The sequence below is a fragment of the Pteropus alecto genome, unplaced genomic scaffold, assembly GCF_000325575.1.
Source record: "Pteropus alecto unplaced genomic scaffold, ASM32557v1 scaffold3, whole genome shotgun sequence".
Taxonomy (NCBI): domain Eukaryota; kingdom Metazoa; phylum Chordata; class Mammalia; order Chiroptera; family Pteropodidae; genus Pteropus; species Pteropus alecto.
Window position 1 is genome coordinate 44,748,407 of NW_006442484.1, and position 16,273 is coordinate 44,764,679.

The window sequence follows — 16,273 nt, forward strand, 5'->3', positions numbered from 1 at the left end:
TATGATAATACTATGTTTAGTTTTTTGAGGAACTATCAAGTGTTTTCCCTTCAGTTTACTCTAAAATGAAGGCACTCGTTCCTGCCCTGGGTAGGATAGAGACCCCCATGGAGAAGCAGATCGAGACAACCTGGGTTCAGACAGGATGCTCAGCAGTGCGATTCCTCGCTCTCCCCTGACACTGACGTAGGTCTGATGTGTTCTGGTGATCTGAGCCCAGGGCTGCACATTTTCCAGTTTTGAGTAAATTATATTGCAGTTAGAAGGTTGCTATGGAGAAAAAATAATTTTCTCTCTTTTAGGGATAAAAATTTGCGGGGAGTGGGGGAGTGGTTGGAAGAAAGTTTAGTTGGGAAGGCAGAAAGATGGTTGACACTAAGACTGAAGCTCTCAAAAACGCTGACCAGTGTTATGGAATGGCCTACATCGAGCCAGGAGTGGCCGGGAGAGCAAATGAGCAGCTGAATTGACCCAGCCTGGGGCTGCTTTGAATCTGGATTTGGTCTGGGTTCAAATCTTAGTTCTTCTACTTGCTTGTCTGGGCAATGAACTTAACCTTCCTGATGTTCAGTTTTCTTATTTGTAAAATAGAGACATTATGAGAGTTATGACGATTAAAGAAATTATATACATGAGATGATTTCCACAGTGCCTGGCCCTTCCACTTAGTACAGATTAGGACCTGTTTTCTCTCAAGTCCTGAGCATCAAACTCAGGTGCTGTGTTAGACTGGAAAACCATCCCCTCACCTCCCAGTTCTAGAAATTTATGTTAAAGCATGGACTTTTGATGCAGTTTGCATTTTGATGGTCATTCTGGAAATTACCTGTTTCCTTTCTACTGCATCTTTTCTCTCTGAATTAAATGCTTTAACTTTTGGGAACTGGTAAATAGGGCTTTCCTAGTAGGTACAAAACTGGCTTTTAAGCAAAGGATACATTCTTTGCTTTAAAAAAAAAATTAAAAAAGAAACCAACAGAAAACTTCAGTTATTCTGGGCAAAACTCTTCCAGACACCATTGGAAATGAACATTTCTTGTGGCAATCCACTTCATTTACTAAAAAGGGTTCATTCTCCAGGCAGATAGAGCAGGCTTGAAAAGAGAAGTAATGTGAAAACGCTTTGAGGCCATAACCTTATGTAAATGTAAATCATTATCATTAATCATAAATACAGAAAATTAAATATTTAATAAGTGAGCTTATATCTACGTAGATAATTCTTCCTGTCTTCCCCACCTTTCTCTGCTCTGCCTAGTGCTGGGACAGAGCAAGACTCAGCTCAGCTTTCTGCTCATCCTTGCTGGTTTAATTCAATGAGCCGACCTGCAAACACAGCCAGGGTTCCGATGATGCAGACGAGCATGAAAACTCCAAGGAGAATGTGGTCCATCACCATTGCAACATACTTCCATTCCTCAGCCGCCTGGGAAGAGGAAAGCGTGAGCATTTTTTTAGGGTGGTCATTAGACTTAGAATGTTCAAGCTATGCATCTTCTATGGCCCATTCAATTTGTAGGTCTCGAAGCCCTCAACATCCCTTAGCTAGTATCATGATCTTTATTTTTTGAATAGATCATTCACAATGCGATGTCTTACTAAGGTGGCCTAGAGTTGGTTACTAAGGCACATCTTAGGTCAGTAGCTGCCTCTTACTGCCAACCTACCCATCAAGCCAAACCCATCCATCTATGCTCGAGCATCTGATCATTTAAACCCAAAGGTGTGGGTTTCAAACCAGAGAGCTTACGTTATTGGACTCCTGGTCTGACTTCATGGTCTCAGCGATGTATTTGACACCTTCAATGGCACTTTTCACCTCGGGGTGTTTGATCAGGGGAGAGTGGAAGCCCATGGGTGGAGGCCCCGGCTTCCCAGAAATGTCAGAAATATCAATGTCTTCTGTAAAAATCTTTTTGTCTTGTTTTTCTCTGGATGGTCTTTTCATTGTGGAGAAGAACATCATATTTGGGATTGTGTCAATAAAAACCTAACACAAAAAGAAATCCATTTATGAGAATAATTGCCAGCGGGGCAAGCATCAAACTCTGACTTTGAATTAGCAGTGTAAACTTAGGCAAGTCATTTGGCTGTTTTTGGACCTCAGCCTCTTTGTCCTTAAACAAAAAAAAGACTATACTAATTAGATTTTCTCAAAGATTCTTTCATACATATCCTGTGGCCTGTGAAATTACTATGGTTAACAGTGATGTTTCTGTCATGTGAGCAGTTTGCCACTGGAGGGAGTCTGTGCACAGCTATCGAACTCATAAGAAACCAATAAAGCTTTAAGCTTCTGAACCTTGCTATAGATAGCTGCTTTCTTCAAGGCCATGTGTTCTCATGATCTTATGGTTAAAGAAAGGGTTTCTCAGGCTAAAAAATATGTAGGGTTCTGGCCCCACAAAACAGCTAGACTATTTTCTTTCGTTTCTTGTTTCTTGTTTTTATTTTTATTTTTATTTTTGGCGAGGCAACCCTTGGTTGACCTCACAGACTGCGAGGACTTTGTCATCTTACAATCCCTTATTTTTTATTTTTTACGCCTACAACACCTGGTCTTTAGGTGGTCTCCCATCCAAGTACTAACCAGGCCTGACTCTGCTTAGCTTTTGAGATCAGATGGGATCGGTCTTGTTCAAGGTGGCATGGCTGTAGACTAGTTTTTTGTTTCTGAAGAAATGCAATATAAGTCTTGACAGGAGTCATCTAACAGTCTTTATAGAAACAGGGGCTGTTTCTCCTTCAGCCCCCCTCACCCCTGCCCCCCCCCCCAAAAGAACCACTACAAGTAGTAGTTTCTCTGTGAATTCATGATAATCTCTTGCCTTTTGCACCAAAGACCCTGGCTGTTAGTGTCTCTGTGAAGTTTTATTGAAAACTTAGACATTTCAAACGTTAACACACTTTGACTTTCAATAATGTAAATATTTGAGACCAAGTTCCTCACTAAAACTCACTTTGACAAACTCTTGTCAAGCCCTCTCCATCTCTAGCCCTTATTCTCAGCAGATTCTACCAGCAAAAAAATAAGTAACCTGTTCATAAATTGGAAGACAAACAGAATTCTCAAGAATTTCACAGTATTTGAATAAAAAGACAGTGATTCGTTTGTCTTCTGTAATCGAAGAGATTCTTTAATCTTGAATTAGGAGTGAGCCTTGTTAATTCTGTTTTTCTTTTCCATCTGAGGAGGCTGCAAGAGTTACTTATCCCTAGAAAGAGGCCCAAGGAAGTTCCTTCCAAAAATCTTCTACAGCCTAGACAGGACTTTCGGTTCTAAGTACCCACAGGATTAGCCAGAATTCCACTGGCCACAGTGAAGGGGAGACCTGCAGATGTCCTCGAGGCAATGGCTGCCCTGTGCAGAGTTTGCAGGGGCCTGGCTCACTCACCTTCCGCACCCACTCTGGCATGACGTGGGTGCTGGGAGAGCGGTGGTGTGTGTTGATGACGATGACAGTGATGATGATGGATGCTATGACAAACACCATAGTGAACAGCATGTATTTCCCAATCAAGGGCACAGCACTTGAGGTAGAAGGGATCAGTTCCACGATGACCAAAAGGAACACAGTTAAGGACAGCAGGACAGAGATGCTCAGAGTCATCTTCTCTCCTGGACAAAATGAAGAAGAAACACAATACCTGTTACAGGCTGAACTGTTGATCCCTCCAAATTTGTACATTCAAGTCTTTAGCCTCAACACCTCAGCAACTATATTTAGAGATAGGGCCTTTAAAGAGATGATTAAATTAAAATGAGGTCTTATCCAATATGACTGGTGTCCTTATAAGAAGAGAAGATTAGGATACAGATATAAACAGAGAAGAAAGACGATGTGAAGACACAGGGAGAAGATCACCATCTGTAAGCCAAGGAGGGAGGCGTCAGAGGAAACCAATCCTGTGGATACCTTGATCTCGGACCTCCAGCTTCTAGAACTGTGAGATGATATATTTCTGTTTTTTAAGCTACCCAGTCTGTGTATTTTGTTATGGCAGCCTTTGCAGACTAGGACACAACCAAAACCCGAGGGTAAGAGGGTTGTGACAGATATTTCTCAAAGCATCATTTGGGGAAATTGTGGGGGCGGAGGGCAGAATTTCCTATGAGACCTTGGCACCTTAACTCTGCTGACAATGGCAAGTGGCAGGCATTTCCAATTGAAGCTGCCTAAGCAGGAAATGATTACTTCATCTCATGCTCGAGAATTCCATTTCTTAGTGGAACCCAGAGAACCAAGTTATACCAAGCTGGGTGGCAAGCTAGGCCCCAGGTGGCAGTTTTTCTGTCTGTAGCAGAATGCCATAAACCTCACAAAAATGAACCACATCCTGGCCTACTTGTTACTCAGCAGACGTAGAGATGGCCCAGAAGTACGTGTAAAAATTTCTCATTATGGGAACAAGCTGTAAGACCCAAACTGAGAGGACAAAATCAATGATTTCTCACCATTTTCTTTCATCTAAGAAGGTGACTTGTTTTCTCTTGTTTTGTTTCTCATATTAAGGGCCAGGGAGTCCCCTTCTCCCATCTCTTTCCCCCAGGCCCTACGATTTCAGGGTGAACAATTCCCTGTTGGAGGCCTCATTAGGCAAGTATGGAAAGCAAGAAAGAAGGGGGCTGAATGGCACTGGAATGTTTTTGTGGGGCCTGACCACCTTCAGTGCAGTAGAGATCTTTGGAAAGGATTTCCTTTGGACTGGTCTTGCCGTTTGTGTCCTGGGAAACCTTTGTGTTGCCCTGCCTCCCAGTATGGAGCTTTTTTCCGTACTGTGTGCTTCCAGATGCTAGGGGTATATACAGGATACAGAGCGGATACAAACAAGAAATTATCAGTTCTACCTAGTGTGTAGAATGCTACCTAGTGGGGAGGAAAGGGAAAAGAAGTGAAAAAAATACAGAATTATAAATATGAAACATTGATCAAATTACATCACATTTCTTGATTAATAATCGTAATACTAATAATAGCTAACACTTATCAAGCAGTCTCACTGTTCTAAATGCTTTCCAAGCATCAATCATATTTAATGTTTATAGAAACTGTGATTAGTTTTCATATTGCCCTGACTAGTGTTTTCTCTCTTCACTTTAAGAAGCTTCATTTGATTAGAAACTTGAAAAATATTTGTTTGTGATCATTTGTTTAGAGACAAGTACAATCACTAAGACATATATCCTGTAGGTGAATTCTGCCTTATTCTCTACTGTATCTCTGCCACATAACTGTTGTTCAACAAATACTATATGTTGAATGAATGAAGACATAATCTTTTTTTTTCCTTGTTGGAAAGTTGGGTTTAGACATTGGTGAGTTTTTCTTTTTGTCATTTTGATAAAATTGTTTCCTGTCATAACTTTGAGAACTGTCTGTACCATCTTATTTTTCCCTGTGTGTCTGCCATAAATTTTTCATGAGTAGCGAGTTGCTGACAGGCATATATATATTCATATATATACACACATATATATACATATACATATATGCACACAGTATATGTATATATATTGTACAGACAGTACAGGAAAAGAGTATATATATATATATATACATATGAATACACACACACTCTTCCTCTTTTCTGTAGATTGTTGTCATTTGGTGAAATTATGTCACAGATGTGATTACTCAGTAGGAGGTAAGTTGTTCAGGCTGATATGTGAGAAAGAATTGCCTCTTGGGAAGTATGGACTTGTGTATGAAGATGCTGCCATCTGGAAAACAGATAGACGAGAGCTATTTTCAAGGCTCTAGCAGTGAGCAAAAGAGGCAGACCTGGACTAGTCAGTATAGAGCAAGTGACTGCAAAGAGGAAGTGGCATGACGAGTGTCTGTGAGCCATGCCTCACCCAGCATACTTCTGGGGACACAGTAGGTGTTCAGCAAATAGGTATTAGTGGTTATTCACTTTAACTAGACTAAACTATGTATGTGCCTCTGAGGGTCACGTTCAACTCTCTGCCTGCTCCATAGTCTGCTCCAGCTGTCCACAGTGACCTTCACCACTACACGTGGCCACTCAGTAAATTCGTCCTCCCAGTGATGATGATTTGGGTCTATCTGCCTGTATTTGTTTATTAGCCCATGATTATTTCTGGCTTCTCCCCAAATAGCAGCATGAGATCTGTCAATGTTAGCAGCAGCAGCCATGGCAACCATACCTACCTGAGTCTGTGGGCAGGTAGAAGACCAGGCCAGTTAAGAAGGAGAAGAGCAGGCAGGGAATGATGACATTGACAATGAAGTAGAGGGGTAGGCGCTGCATGACGAAGTGGTAGGTGATGTCCAGGTAGGGGGTGGAGGGGCAGCAGGCATAGAACACCCAGTGCTTCCAGCCCCGGGACTCCTTGATCACCCATTCCCCACTCTCCATGAAGTTGCTCAGGTCTGGCTGGTCACTTTCCTGAGATGAAATGAAACTTTGAAAACCTAGCCACATCACCCTGAGGAGGGACAGGGTTTCGTAATCAACTGTGACAAGGGAACAGATTCCAGTGCTGTTACATGCCCAGGTGGGACCCTGGGTCGCTTCCACTTTTGGGTCTTAGGTTCCTTTCCTATAAAATAAGGGTGTTTGGACTATTGGGATTCCCCCTGCTGGTTACCTATTCAAGTCACCTGGGAGCTTTAAAACATTGGTGCCTTAGCCCCACCCCAGACTAATTAAATCCAAAGTTTCGGTGCCGAGTCTGGGCACAGAGACTTCATTTATGCTCCCAGGTGGTTCTCATGTGCAGGACATCCAGAATCTTACCAATCAATTAACCATCATGATCCCAAAGTTCTAATGGGTGCCTAGAGCCTATGATTATGAAGCGGCAGCGCTGGAGAGCCGAATCATGCTTTTCCTGAATCCAACCTCATCACACGACGTCACCACCCACCGGGTTGATGGCCACCACAGAGCCATCGTAGGTCCAGGTGCCCAGCTTCATGCTACAGTTCTGTTCATCAAAGGGAAAGTGGGTGACGATGATCTCACAGTAGCTTTTAAAGATAGCCGGAGGTGTCCATGTGATGTGGCCAGTATAGTCCAGGAGCACTTTGGTGAACTTGACAATGGCAAAGTCACCATCTGCACTGCAACAGGACGAAAGAAGAGACGGCTGTCAATTATTCAGGTGCTAATGATAGAAGCTTTTATTTCAGCAGTGTTGCTTCTTAGCTGTGCCAATGTTTCCCAGATGTGTCTGTTCATAAGAAATCACTGGGATGCTTGCTAAGAGATGAACTCCTGAGCACCATCTAAGCACTGAAGCAGATTACCTGGGAAAGAACCTGGGAATCCACAGTTTTAAAGAAAGAACAGGTGACACCAAAGATTTTTTTCTTCTCAGTTCTTAGTAGGTATTTGTAATATAATCTCTATCTACTCTCTCTGTGATATACTCTGTAAGTTAACTGGGGGGAAAAAGCCAGAAATTTTAAATAAAAACTCATCCAGTGGCCCATTACAGTGACAAGCAGGTTAAGAAAGGGGTCTACTACCTTTTTAAGAACTATTTAGAACTCAGTGGGGGTGGGATCACAAACTCGGATGCCTCCAGGGCCAGGCAGGTGAGGAAGGAGTCAAGGGTGAGGCCGTGAGGAAGGGCGAGCCACTTTCTCCTCTAAATAAGGCACCATTCAGCTCTGCCTGTGGTGTCCTGGTAGGAATGAAGACCCAGGGTCACCAAGTATTTGGATTTTTCTTTAGAAGCTGAAAATCTAGATTTTTTAATCCAAAATTTCCATATTTTTAATGTTAGATTTTTCTAGAGGGCTAAATATCAGATTTTAATGTGATATTTCTAGATTTTCAAATGTTAGCACTAGTATCTTGTTTTTAAAAATCGAACATGGTAGATAGTAAATGTAACAAAAGGCCTCTTCTGCAGGCCTTATTCAGCGGGCAGTCCACTTGTCCCACAAACAGCCTGTGTCCCAGGCCTTGGCCAAGAGCTTCCAGGGACATGCAGCATATATTGGTGTCTCACTTCATAACTCAAGAGATTTACTTCCTACTCAGTTTTTCTTGGGGTGGGGGTGGGGCTCTATCCAGATAACTATGTGGTTTTGGACTTTCCCAAAAAGCAGAGGCCTTAGGATCATCTAAGTCTCTCCCTACGAGCAGGTCCTCTCCCCACCAGACTGTTCCTAAACAAGCTTGTCAAAAGGACTAGAGGATTTTAAGCTCTTCCCTCAGATTCTTACCGAAAGAGAAACTTTGCTAACATAAGATACTCTGCTCTCTCAGCATAATTGTCCAAAAAGGTTATGCAAGTGATTGGATAATTTGGCTCAAGCTTAAATCCCAGGTATAACTGGAAAATATGTAGTAGAAAATCAAAGCAGGGGAGGGTCAGCCTTTAAAGGTGTCATTTCCATTCACTGGCCCTTGCTGCCTTCCCTGGCAAGTACAGCCTGCTTGCCCCAAACACACGCCAGACGTCAGACCACAAATCCTCGAGGCCGATGTCAAATTCTCCTGCCTGGGAAGGATGCACTTTGAGATGAACATTCCCTGACAAATGAAGGGCGTATGATAATGAACGTGTCATTAAAGCGGAGTGTCTTGAATCACATTATAATTTCACGACATGCAGTCTGTCACAGAGCGCGTGGATAGGCTGCATGGGCCATCAGCAATGTGGCATCTCGGGGTGCCGTGAGGATGTGATGAATAACAACCCTGGGTGGTTTAGACCTACTGGTAGGAAGGACATTTAATTCCAAGGAACTGAATTATAGGAAGTTTGGATTCCTTGGATAGTTGCCATATACCCTTCAGGAGCTCTCAGGGATTAAATGTTCCTCACCCCACAGCCCTGATTCGATTTGGCTCTGATAATTGTTTCTATTCATAACATGAGACACCATATGGCACCCCTAGCGTGTCAACTTAGCTCTTGGTTTTTAAGGGTTACTCAATGTGAACAGCGGTGAGAAGCATACTAAGATGAGTGGCCCTTCCGTTAAGGCACTTGGGCTCCACCTGCCCCAGGATGTCCCCTCCTGATCCTGTCTGGTTTGCTTACTTGTTATAAAGAACGAGGTCTGGGCGCCAGATCTTTTCCGAGGGAACATGAATTTTTTTCACACCGCCATAGTCGTCTGGATTCCATTTTAGGTTGTAATCTACCCATTGCTAGAAATGAAGACATTTAGCTAATTAAAAAGCTAGAAACATTTTTAAAAAACAATTTAGGGTTATCGAGAGCTCGGATGGGTATGGTGATTCAGATAGTGAGAGAAATTTTGCTCCAATAAGAAAAGTTTGATTCAGAATTCAGCTTCCATTTAGTTAACAATACTAGCAAATGGTTATACAACACTGTCTACACGCAGGCACCATTCTAAGCATTTTACTGCTGAGTCCTCACAACAAATCCTGTGAAGTAAGAGTGATTATTGACCCCATTTTAAAGTGGAGAAAACAAAGGTGCCCCCAAGTCATGCCCCTAGGTGGTAGCAGAGCTACCATTCTACATTGCCCACCCCAGGAAAAGAGAATGACCATTTCTTTTTGAGGAATGGACATTTTCCTCAAACAGGCAGCATCATTTTTTTAAAAAAGGATGACATTTTTTTCCTACAGTATAAAAGTAATCTTTGCCCAATAAAGCAAATTTGGATAACATACTATTATAGATTGACTTACATCTTCCTCAAATTCATATGCAGTCCTCACCCCCAGGACCTCAGAATGTGACCTTATTTGGAGATAGAGTCTTTACAGAGGTAATTAAGTTAAAATAAGGTCATTAAGGTGGGCCCTAATCCAATACAATGGTGTCCTTATAAGAAGGAGACATTTAAAGACAGATACATATTCAGGAAGAGTGCTGAGTGAACATGGAGATGGCCAACTGTAAGCAAAGGCGAGAGGCCTGGAGCAGATTCTCCTTCCCAGCCCTCAGAAGGAACCCATTCTGCCAACACCTTGATTTTGGACTTTTGGACAGAATTGTGAGACAATAAATTTCTGCCGTTTGAGCTGCCCAATTTCTGTTCTTGCTTACAGCAGCCCTAGCAAACTTACACACACAGAAAAAATGCAAAGTAAACGAACAAACGAACAAACATACCAACAAATGTGATCCATAATTCTACTACCCCAAAATATTTACTTTCAACATTTGGTATATATCCCTCTCACCCAAATTGATTTCCTCTTGGCTCAGATTAAATTTCAGGGTGAATACAAACAACACAAATGCAATTATCTAGCTGGATTACCTGTTTTAATCGAACGTTGGTTGTCACGATCTGATTTACTTCATCCTGAAAAAAAGGTAAGATCCATCTTTAGGGGGCAGAGAGGGAAGCCAAGGGGAGGAAGCTGCAGGGCGAGAGGTGTGGGTGCTGTGGGGAGCCCGGAGCACTCTGGTCTCACCACGCTGATGAGCTGTATCAGCTGCAGACCCACGGTGACCTCCACGACCTGGCGGTGGTCTTCCACTGGCCGCACCACGCTGTTGTAGTCTTTAAATAGCTTTGCCACCAGACGAGTCTCATGTTCAGAGCCCAGGACCAGGCCAGCTGAGGCAGCAAATGACACATGCTGTCAGATTCTCCTCCCCACTTCCACACACACTAACACAAGTAACTGAGGTGTGACCAGGAAACGAAAGGCATGCAGGACCTGCTTTTGAAGTTCTCAAATACAGCTCTTAATTCCTTAAGTTCCTTTCTAAGCACAGCTGCCAGTGTGGTCCCTTCTCAGTGGGGCGTGCCAGACTATCATGACACTTGTACTTTGGATAGATGACGTTCCCTAATACAGCCTCTGGCTGAATCAAGTCTGCTAGGAACATGTACACACAAGAAGAAAGGTCCACACAAAAGCCAGTCAGTAATTCAGAGTCTGGTCACGGTGTAATGAAATCTCACATTGGCTGGCCTCAGGTCCTAGGAACAGCCAAAAACTGATGCTGGTTTATACCTATTAGGATGGCCGTAATTAGCAAAACTGAAAATGACAAATATTGGTGAGGCTGTGGAGAAACACAAACCCTTATATATTGCTGATGAGAATGTAAAATGTTGCAGCCAGTGTGGAAAACAGTTTGGTGGTTCCTCAAACAAGTTATACACAGAGTTACCATATGACCTGGCAATTCCAGTCCTGGGCATATCCCAAAAGAATTGTTCACACAAAAACTTTGTACCTGAATGTTCATAGCAACACTATATACAATACCTAAAAGATGGAAACAACCCAAATGTCTATCAACAGGTAAGTGAGTAAACAAATTGTGGTATAACCATGCAGTGGAATATTATTCAGCCATAAAAAGGAATGAAATACTGATATATGCTACTACATGGATGAACCTTGAAAACATTATGCTAAGTGGAAGAAATCAGATACAAAAGGGCCTATATTGTATAATTCCATTTTTATGAAATATCCAGAATAGATAAATCCATAGAGATAGAAAGCAGATTAATTGTTACAAGAGACTGGGGCTGGGAAGAGGGTAATGGGGAGTGACTGCTAATGGGTACTGGGTTTCCTTTTGTGGTGATGGAAAAGTTCTGGAACTAGATAGTGGTGACGGTTGCATAACATTTTGAATGTATTTAATGCCTCTAAATCAATCATTCATTTTAAAATGGTAATGTTATATAATGTATTTTACCATGGTAAATTTCATGTCATGTATTTTATCATAGGTTAAAAAATATCGTTGCTGGTGGATACATGTCCCAGTTAAATTGTTAAGACAGAGTGAAAAATGTGTGCTTTGCTGACCTGGATTTGGGGCTCCTATTTGGAGTATGAGTGATTCCAAGGAACCTTTACTACATTTTCCTTCAGGATGAAGGGCAATATCATCTAATACTGTCAAAGCCCACAGCCTTTTTAGGTCCAATGTTATGTGGTCCTCACCATCCTCCAGTGAGGCAAGCGGGTGGGTGGGCAGGCAGGTAAGCTTTCTCACTTGAAAGTCTGAGAGGTCAGATGGCTTGTCCAAGGTCATGCAGCTAGGGCAGAGCTGGGAATAAAACCCTGTCATTCTGCCCTGCAACCCTGCACTAATTTAATATTCTAAGTGTGTTGTGGGCTGTCCTGGATACTGCACAACTGCATGTATCATTATTCTTATGAGATTTCAACAAGTCTAGATTCCGACAAGTGCCTTACGAAGGATCTTTGTAACTCAAGCCTTACATGGATTGGGGATTGCCTGTTCCGGGTTGGGAAAGGAAGCAGATGTATGGTCCATTTGCCCTGATTCATGTAACTAGATCTCCCCTTTCCTCAGGTTATTGCTGAAACCCCATACCTTCCTCCTGGGCCAACAAACGTTTAAAAATTGAATGGGTGAAATGCTCTCCTTTTTTTTTGCCCCATAGTGTTAACCTATTGCCTCTAAGACAGGTTATTTTTCTTTGTTATTTTTCTCCTTGAATCCTAAGTTTAGAAGAGTTTGTCCACAAATAATTATCAAGTAAAAAGTAATACATTTTCTATTTCTATTAATAAAAATAATAACTGACATCTCCAGCTTGTTATGTGCCACTCTTCTACATGCCATATATATACTAACTTTTTCAGTCCTCATGACCGGGTAAGGTATGTACTGTTACTGTCCTCACTTTACAGATGAAGAAATTGAGGTGCAGAGAGGTTAATGACTTGCCCAGATTAAATAAGTGGTAGAGCCAGGATTTGAAGCCTGAGCCCACGTTCTCGGCCACTGTTTCTCACCCAGAACTTAGGATCAGCTTGAGATAACCAATGTTGTACAATAAGTTGTAACATTTTCATCCCCCACAAAAAGTGTGCATTAATTAGTCAGTAGAGCTTTATTAAAGGCCCTGCATTTGTATTATCTTATTGAACCCTTCTGATAGTACTACGAGGTAAATCCTTGCCCCTGTCAAATGAGAAAACTGAGGTTCAGCTTAGTAAGACATTCGTGGTTCCCAGCCAGTTAGAGTGGGAACTGTCAGTGGGGCCAGTGTGACACCAGGGCCCTTGCTCTTCCACGTCACCCTAAAGGTAAGGCTATCATATCCACTTGGACTTTTGAAACTTTCGATGTAGCTTAAATCTCTTCATCATGACCTCCCTGGGCTCTGTAAAGGGAACTCCTAACCTAGCCTGCCTCTTCATTTCTAGTTATTAAAGTTTTCTGAACTCAAAAGGGTCCACGAAGAGTTTTCACATGGCACCCCCCCAAAACAAAACCACCTGCATTCGAGGACCCTTCAAGGGAGCACGTTGTCCAAAGACCCAGTATTTGCAGTCACCTTGTTGAGTCCCTGGGACAAGGCAATCCTCTGTCTCTCCCAGGCCCCACCCAGCTCACAGCGGGCAGGGGGCTAGCATGGGTCACTCTGAGTGCCTTGGCCACTGATTTTGAAGCTTTTGCTTTGGCATTGCCTGGGTTGCTTATTTTCAAGTGACTGTTTATTCCAGTTTGACAGGAAGAACAGACTAGAAAGCAACAGATGGAGCAGATGGTCAGCTTTATGCAGCAGGAAAACCATGCAGGCCAAGCTGGTGGCCCACCAAAGAGAAGGGAGGACTGGGAGACAGGCGTGGTCAGCATTCCAGCGACACTCACTTCCTCCTCCTCCACCCTCAACAGGAACAAGGGGCCTTGCTCCATCTATTATAAACTTCTCAGGAATTTCCAAGAAGGTCTCCATTTCTTAGACTGGGTTCCCTAGTATTCTTTCCTTTTTTCCTTATCAAAACAGGATAGAGTGATAGAAAACTTATAAGACTTGAGATCAGAATTCTGTGATTCTGTTCCCAACTCCAACGTGGTCTGGAGAATTGAACCAGTTCTTCATGGATTCAGTGAGCCACAGTAATACATTCTGGAAAAGCCAGGGTGTAAATTAATAACTATATATACAAACAAATAAAGTCAAATTCTCTCTTTTCAGCAAAATCGTCTTTGTAATCCTTATTCAGATGATGATAACATTAATTCATTCATCAAGTATTTGTTGTGCATTTACTATGTGCAAAGCATTGTTTCAGGAGCTTTGTGATATTTGAAGGTGAATCCAACATGAATGCTGTTTTCTTACCCTCATAGAGATTGACATTTGTCATTTATGTGAATAACTGTGAACAGATTGGAAACGAATAAGCCGTAAGAGAAATGGAAATGAAGTACTTGGGATTCCCGTGACAGAACAGAGGAAAAGGTTGTAATAAAAAATGCTATATAAACAGAACAGAAATTTTATGTGTTAAGCTAACATAGAAAAAAGTGTGCATGATATAAACAAGAATTTTGGCCATAAAGACAATTGATTCTAAATAGGGGAACCAAGCTATAATTTTAAAGTGTTTTTTTGTTTTGTTTTGTTTTGTTTTTTGTACCATACTGGTCCAATCTGCATTTTTATACCCATTGGGTTGGGCAAAAGGAATTCTGTGCTATTCCTAGTCACTTTGACTAATTCTTATCTTATCCTGGTGCTGTGTCATCTTGCTACCTTTGGCAATTTCAGACTGTTTTCTGGCTATGTTTTCTGACTGTGTACACAACAAATGGAATCTCTAACTGATCACATTCTAAGATATATAATTTAAGTGACTTTGGGTGTGTCTTTCAGCCTCAGTTTCCCTACAATAAAAAATTGAAGATGTTGGACTACCTCATTTAGCTCTAACTTTCTGTGAACCATCCATTGAATTGATACCCAAAACTCCAGGTTTGATCTAAATATGTTTTACATACTTATTAAAATAGCTAAACATGTATTTTTGAAGGTCTTTGGTATCCTAAGACATTTCTTAAGGATTTTATACATAAGCTTATCTCTTAAGAATTTTCACTGAGTATAATGTTTGCCTACACACACACACACACACACACACACACAAGCAGCAGCAGCAATACCACTACCACCACCATCGCCAACTGGCCAGCTTTGGTTAGATCAGGCCCAAATCCCACAGGACATAATTTATATGAATTTATTAGGATTTAGGCTATTTCCTTCAAATCTACTATTGAAAAATATTACCAATAAAGCTCTTTACCTCTTTTGCCCAGAAGGCCTATGATTGTCAGAGCAATATTAGAGAAGAGAAATCACAGAATGTCAGCCGCCTTGTTTTTCAGTTGAGATGATGTCACCAGCAAACTTTTATATGAAGCAATCAGCAAATATCTCTTATTTCTCTCTACCGGAAGTTTGGGATTCAGGATAGCATTGCAGCTGCTGTGTTGTAACAAATTCCAGAGCTAAATGCAGGTCAAGGGCTGTGCAAGGTTTTATATTTTCAATTCAAACCCAAACCTACATATAGTAATGTCCTTTTTAAAAAAAAAAAGTAGGCAAGAATACATTCATATGAACTTTTTTTTTAACTTCTGAAGTTTACAAAGTTATAAAATACTTCATTTTTATGGAGAGAATTAAGTTATAATCATGAATAGGATTCTCTCTCCAGCACATGGAACTGTCAGTCAATCCTCTTCATTAACAGAATTTCCCAGGAGCAAGAAAAGGACTTGTTAACCATATTGTTTGCGATTATAAGTTGCCACTCTAAGTTCCTAGAGTTGTTCAAATATGAAAGCAGTTCCAGAAAGGTAGAAGTGCTGAACCTGTTTGTGTGGATGAGTCTAATGCCAAGCACTGATGCGGGGCAAGACCTGCATGTCTACTTTGTAGCTTTTCACCAAACAGCTCCTATTTTAATTTGATAAAACAAACTAAAAATCTTTACCCAAGCCAACATCGGTGAGAAACTGACAGAACAGTTTCGGACTGCTGAAGCCTGCCATTCTGTGTTCCTATCAAAGAAGCCAGACTAGGTTGGGGGATTCTAGTGCTTCAGCCTCAAAGGAGAGCCCCCCGACCGCGATGCTTACCTGAGCAGAGACCAAGGAGCAGGAGGAGCAGCCGGGGCTCCATGGGCTGTGGGTGCTGGCATGCACTGGCAGACTGGTGACCTGTGCTGCTTGCCGGCACTCTGGCTGGACACTTGGCTGCTAGACAGTTTGGAAAATGAGTTGGTTCAGTGGAGCTATTGTTTTACACCACCTGTTTGTGGCAGTGACAGCTGGACTAGCCAGAGTCCTGGAGCCCAGGGAGTCACTGAGGGCCTTATATTATTACAGAGTGCCTCACTTTACACAGTTACCACATCCTAGACAAATTGAGTGTGAATTGCATTGTGTTTTAAATGCACCATAAGTCAGGTCTTATTAAAAAAAAAAAACAAAAAAAACAAAAAAACAAAAACGAAAGAAAGAAAGAAAGAGAAAGAAAGAAAGAAAGAAAGAGAAAGAAAGAAAGGA

At 41.8% G+C, this 16,273-nt stretch overlaps 1 protein-coding gene across 1 annotated transcript; it reads right to left on the minus strand.

Moving 5' to 3' along the window:
* Positions 1–967: 967 nt before the first annotated feature.
* On the minus strand, positions 968–15,957 carry CHRNA1 (cholinergic receptor nicotinic alpha 1 subunit). Its single transcript, XM_006921218.1, has 9 exons — positions 15,845–15,957; positions 10,384–10,529; positions 10,227–10,271; positions 9,026–9,135; positions 6,893–7,088; positions 6,174–6,411; positions 3,396–3,619; positions 1,751–1,990; positions 968–1,426 (listed from the first exon to the last, which is right to left on the minus strand). The coding sequence occupies exons 1-9, from the start codon at positions 15,885–15,887 to the stop codon at positions 1,295–1,297; spliced, it is 1,374 nt and encodes a 457-aa protein (XP_006921280.1). The 5' UTR covers positions 15,888–15,957; the 3' UTR covers positions 968–1,294.
* Between the last annotated feature and the right edge of the window lie 316 nt (positions 15,958–16,273).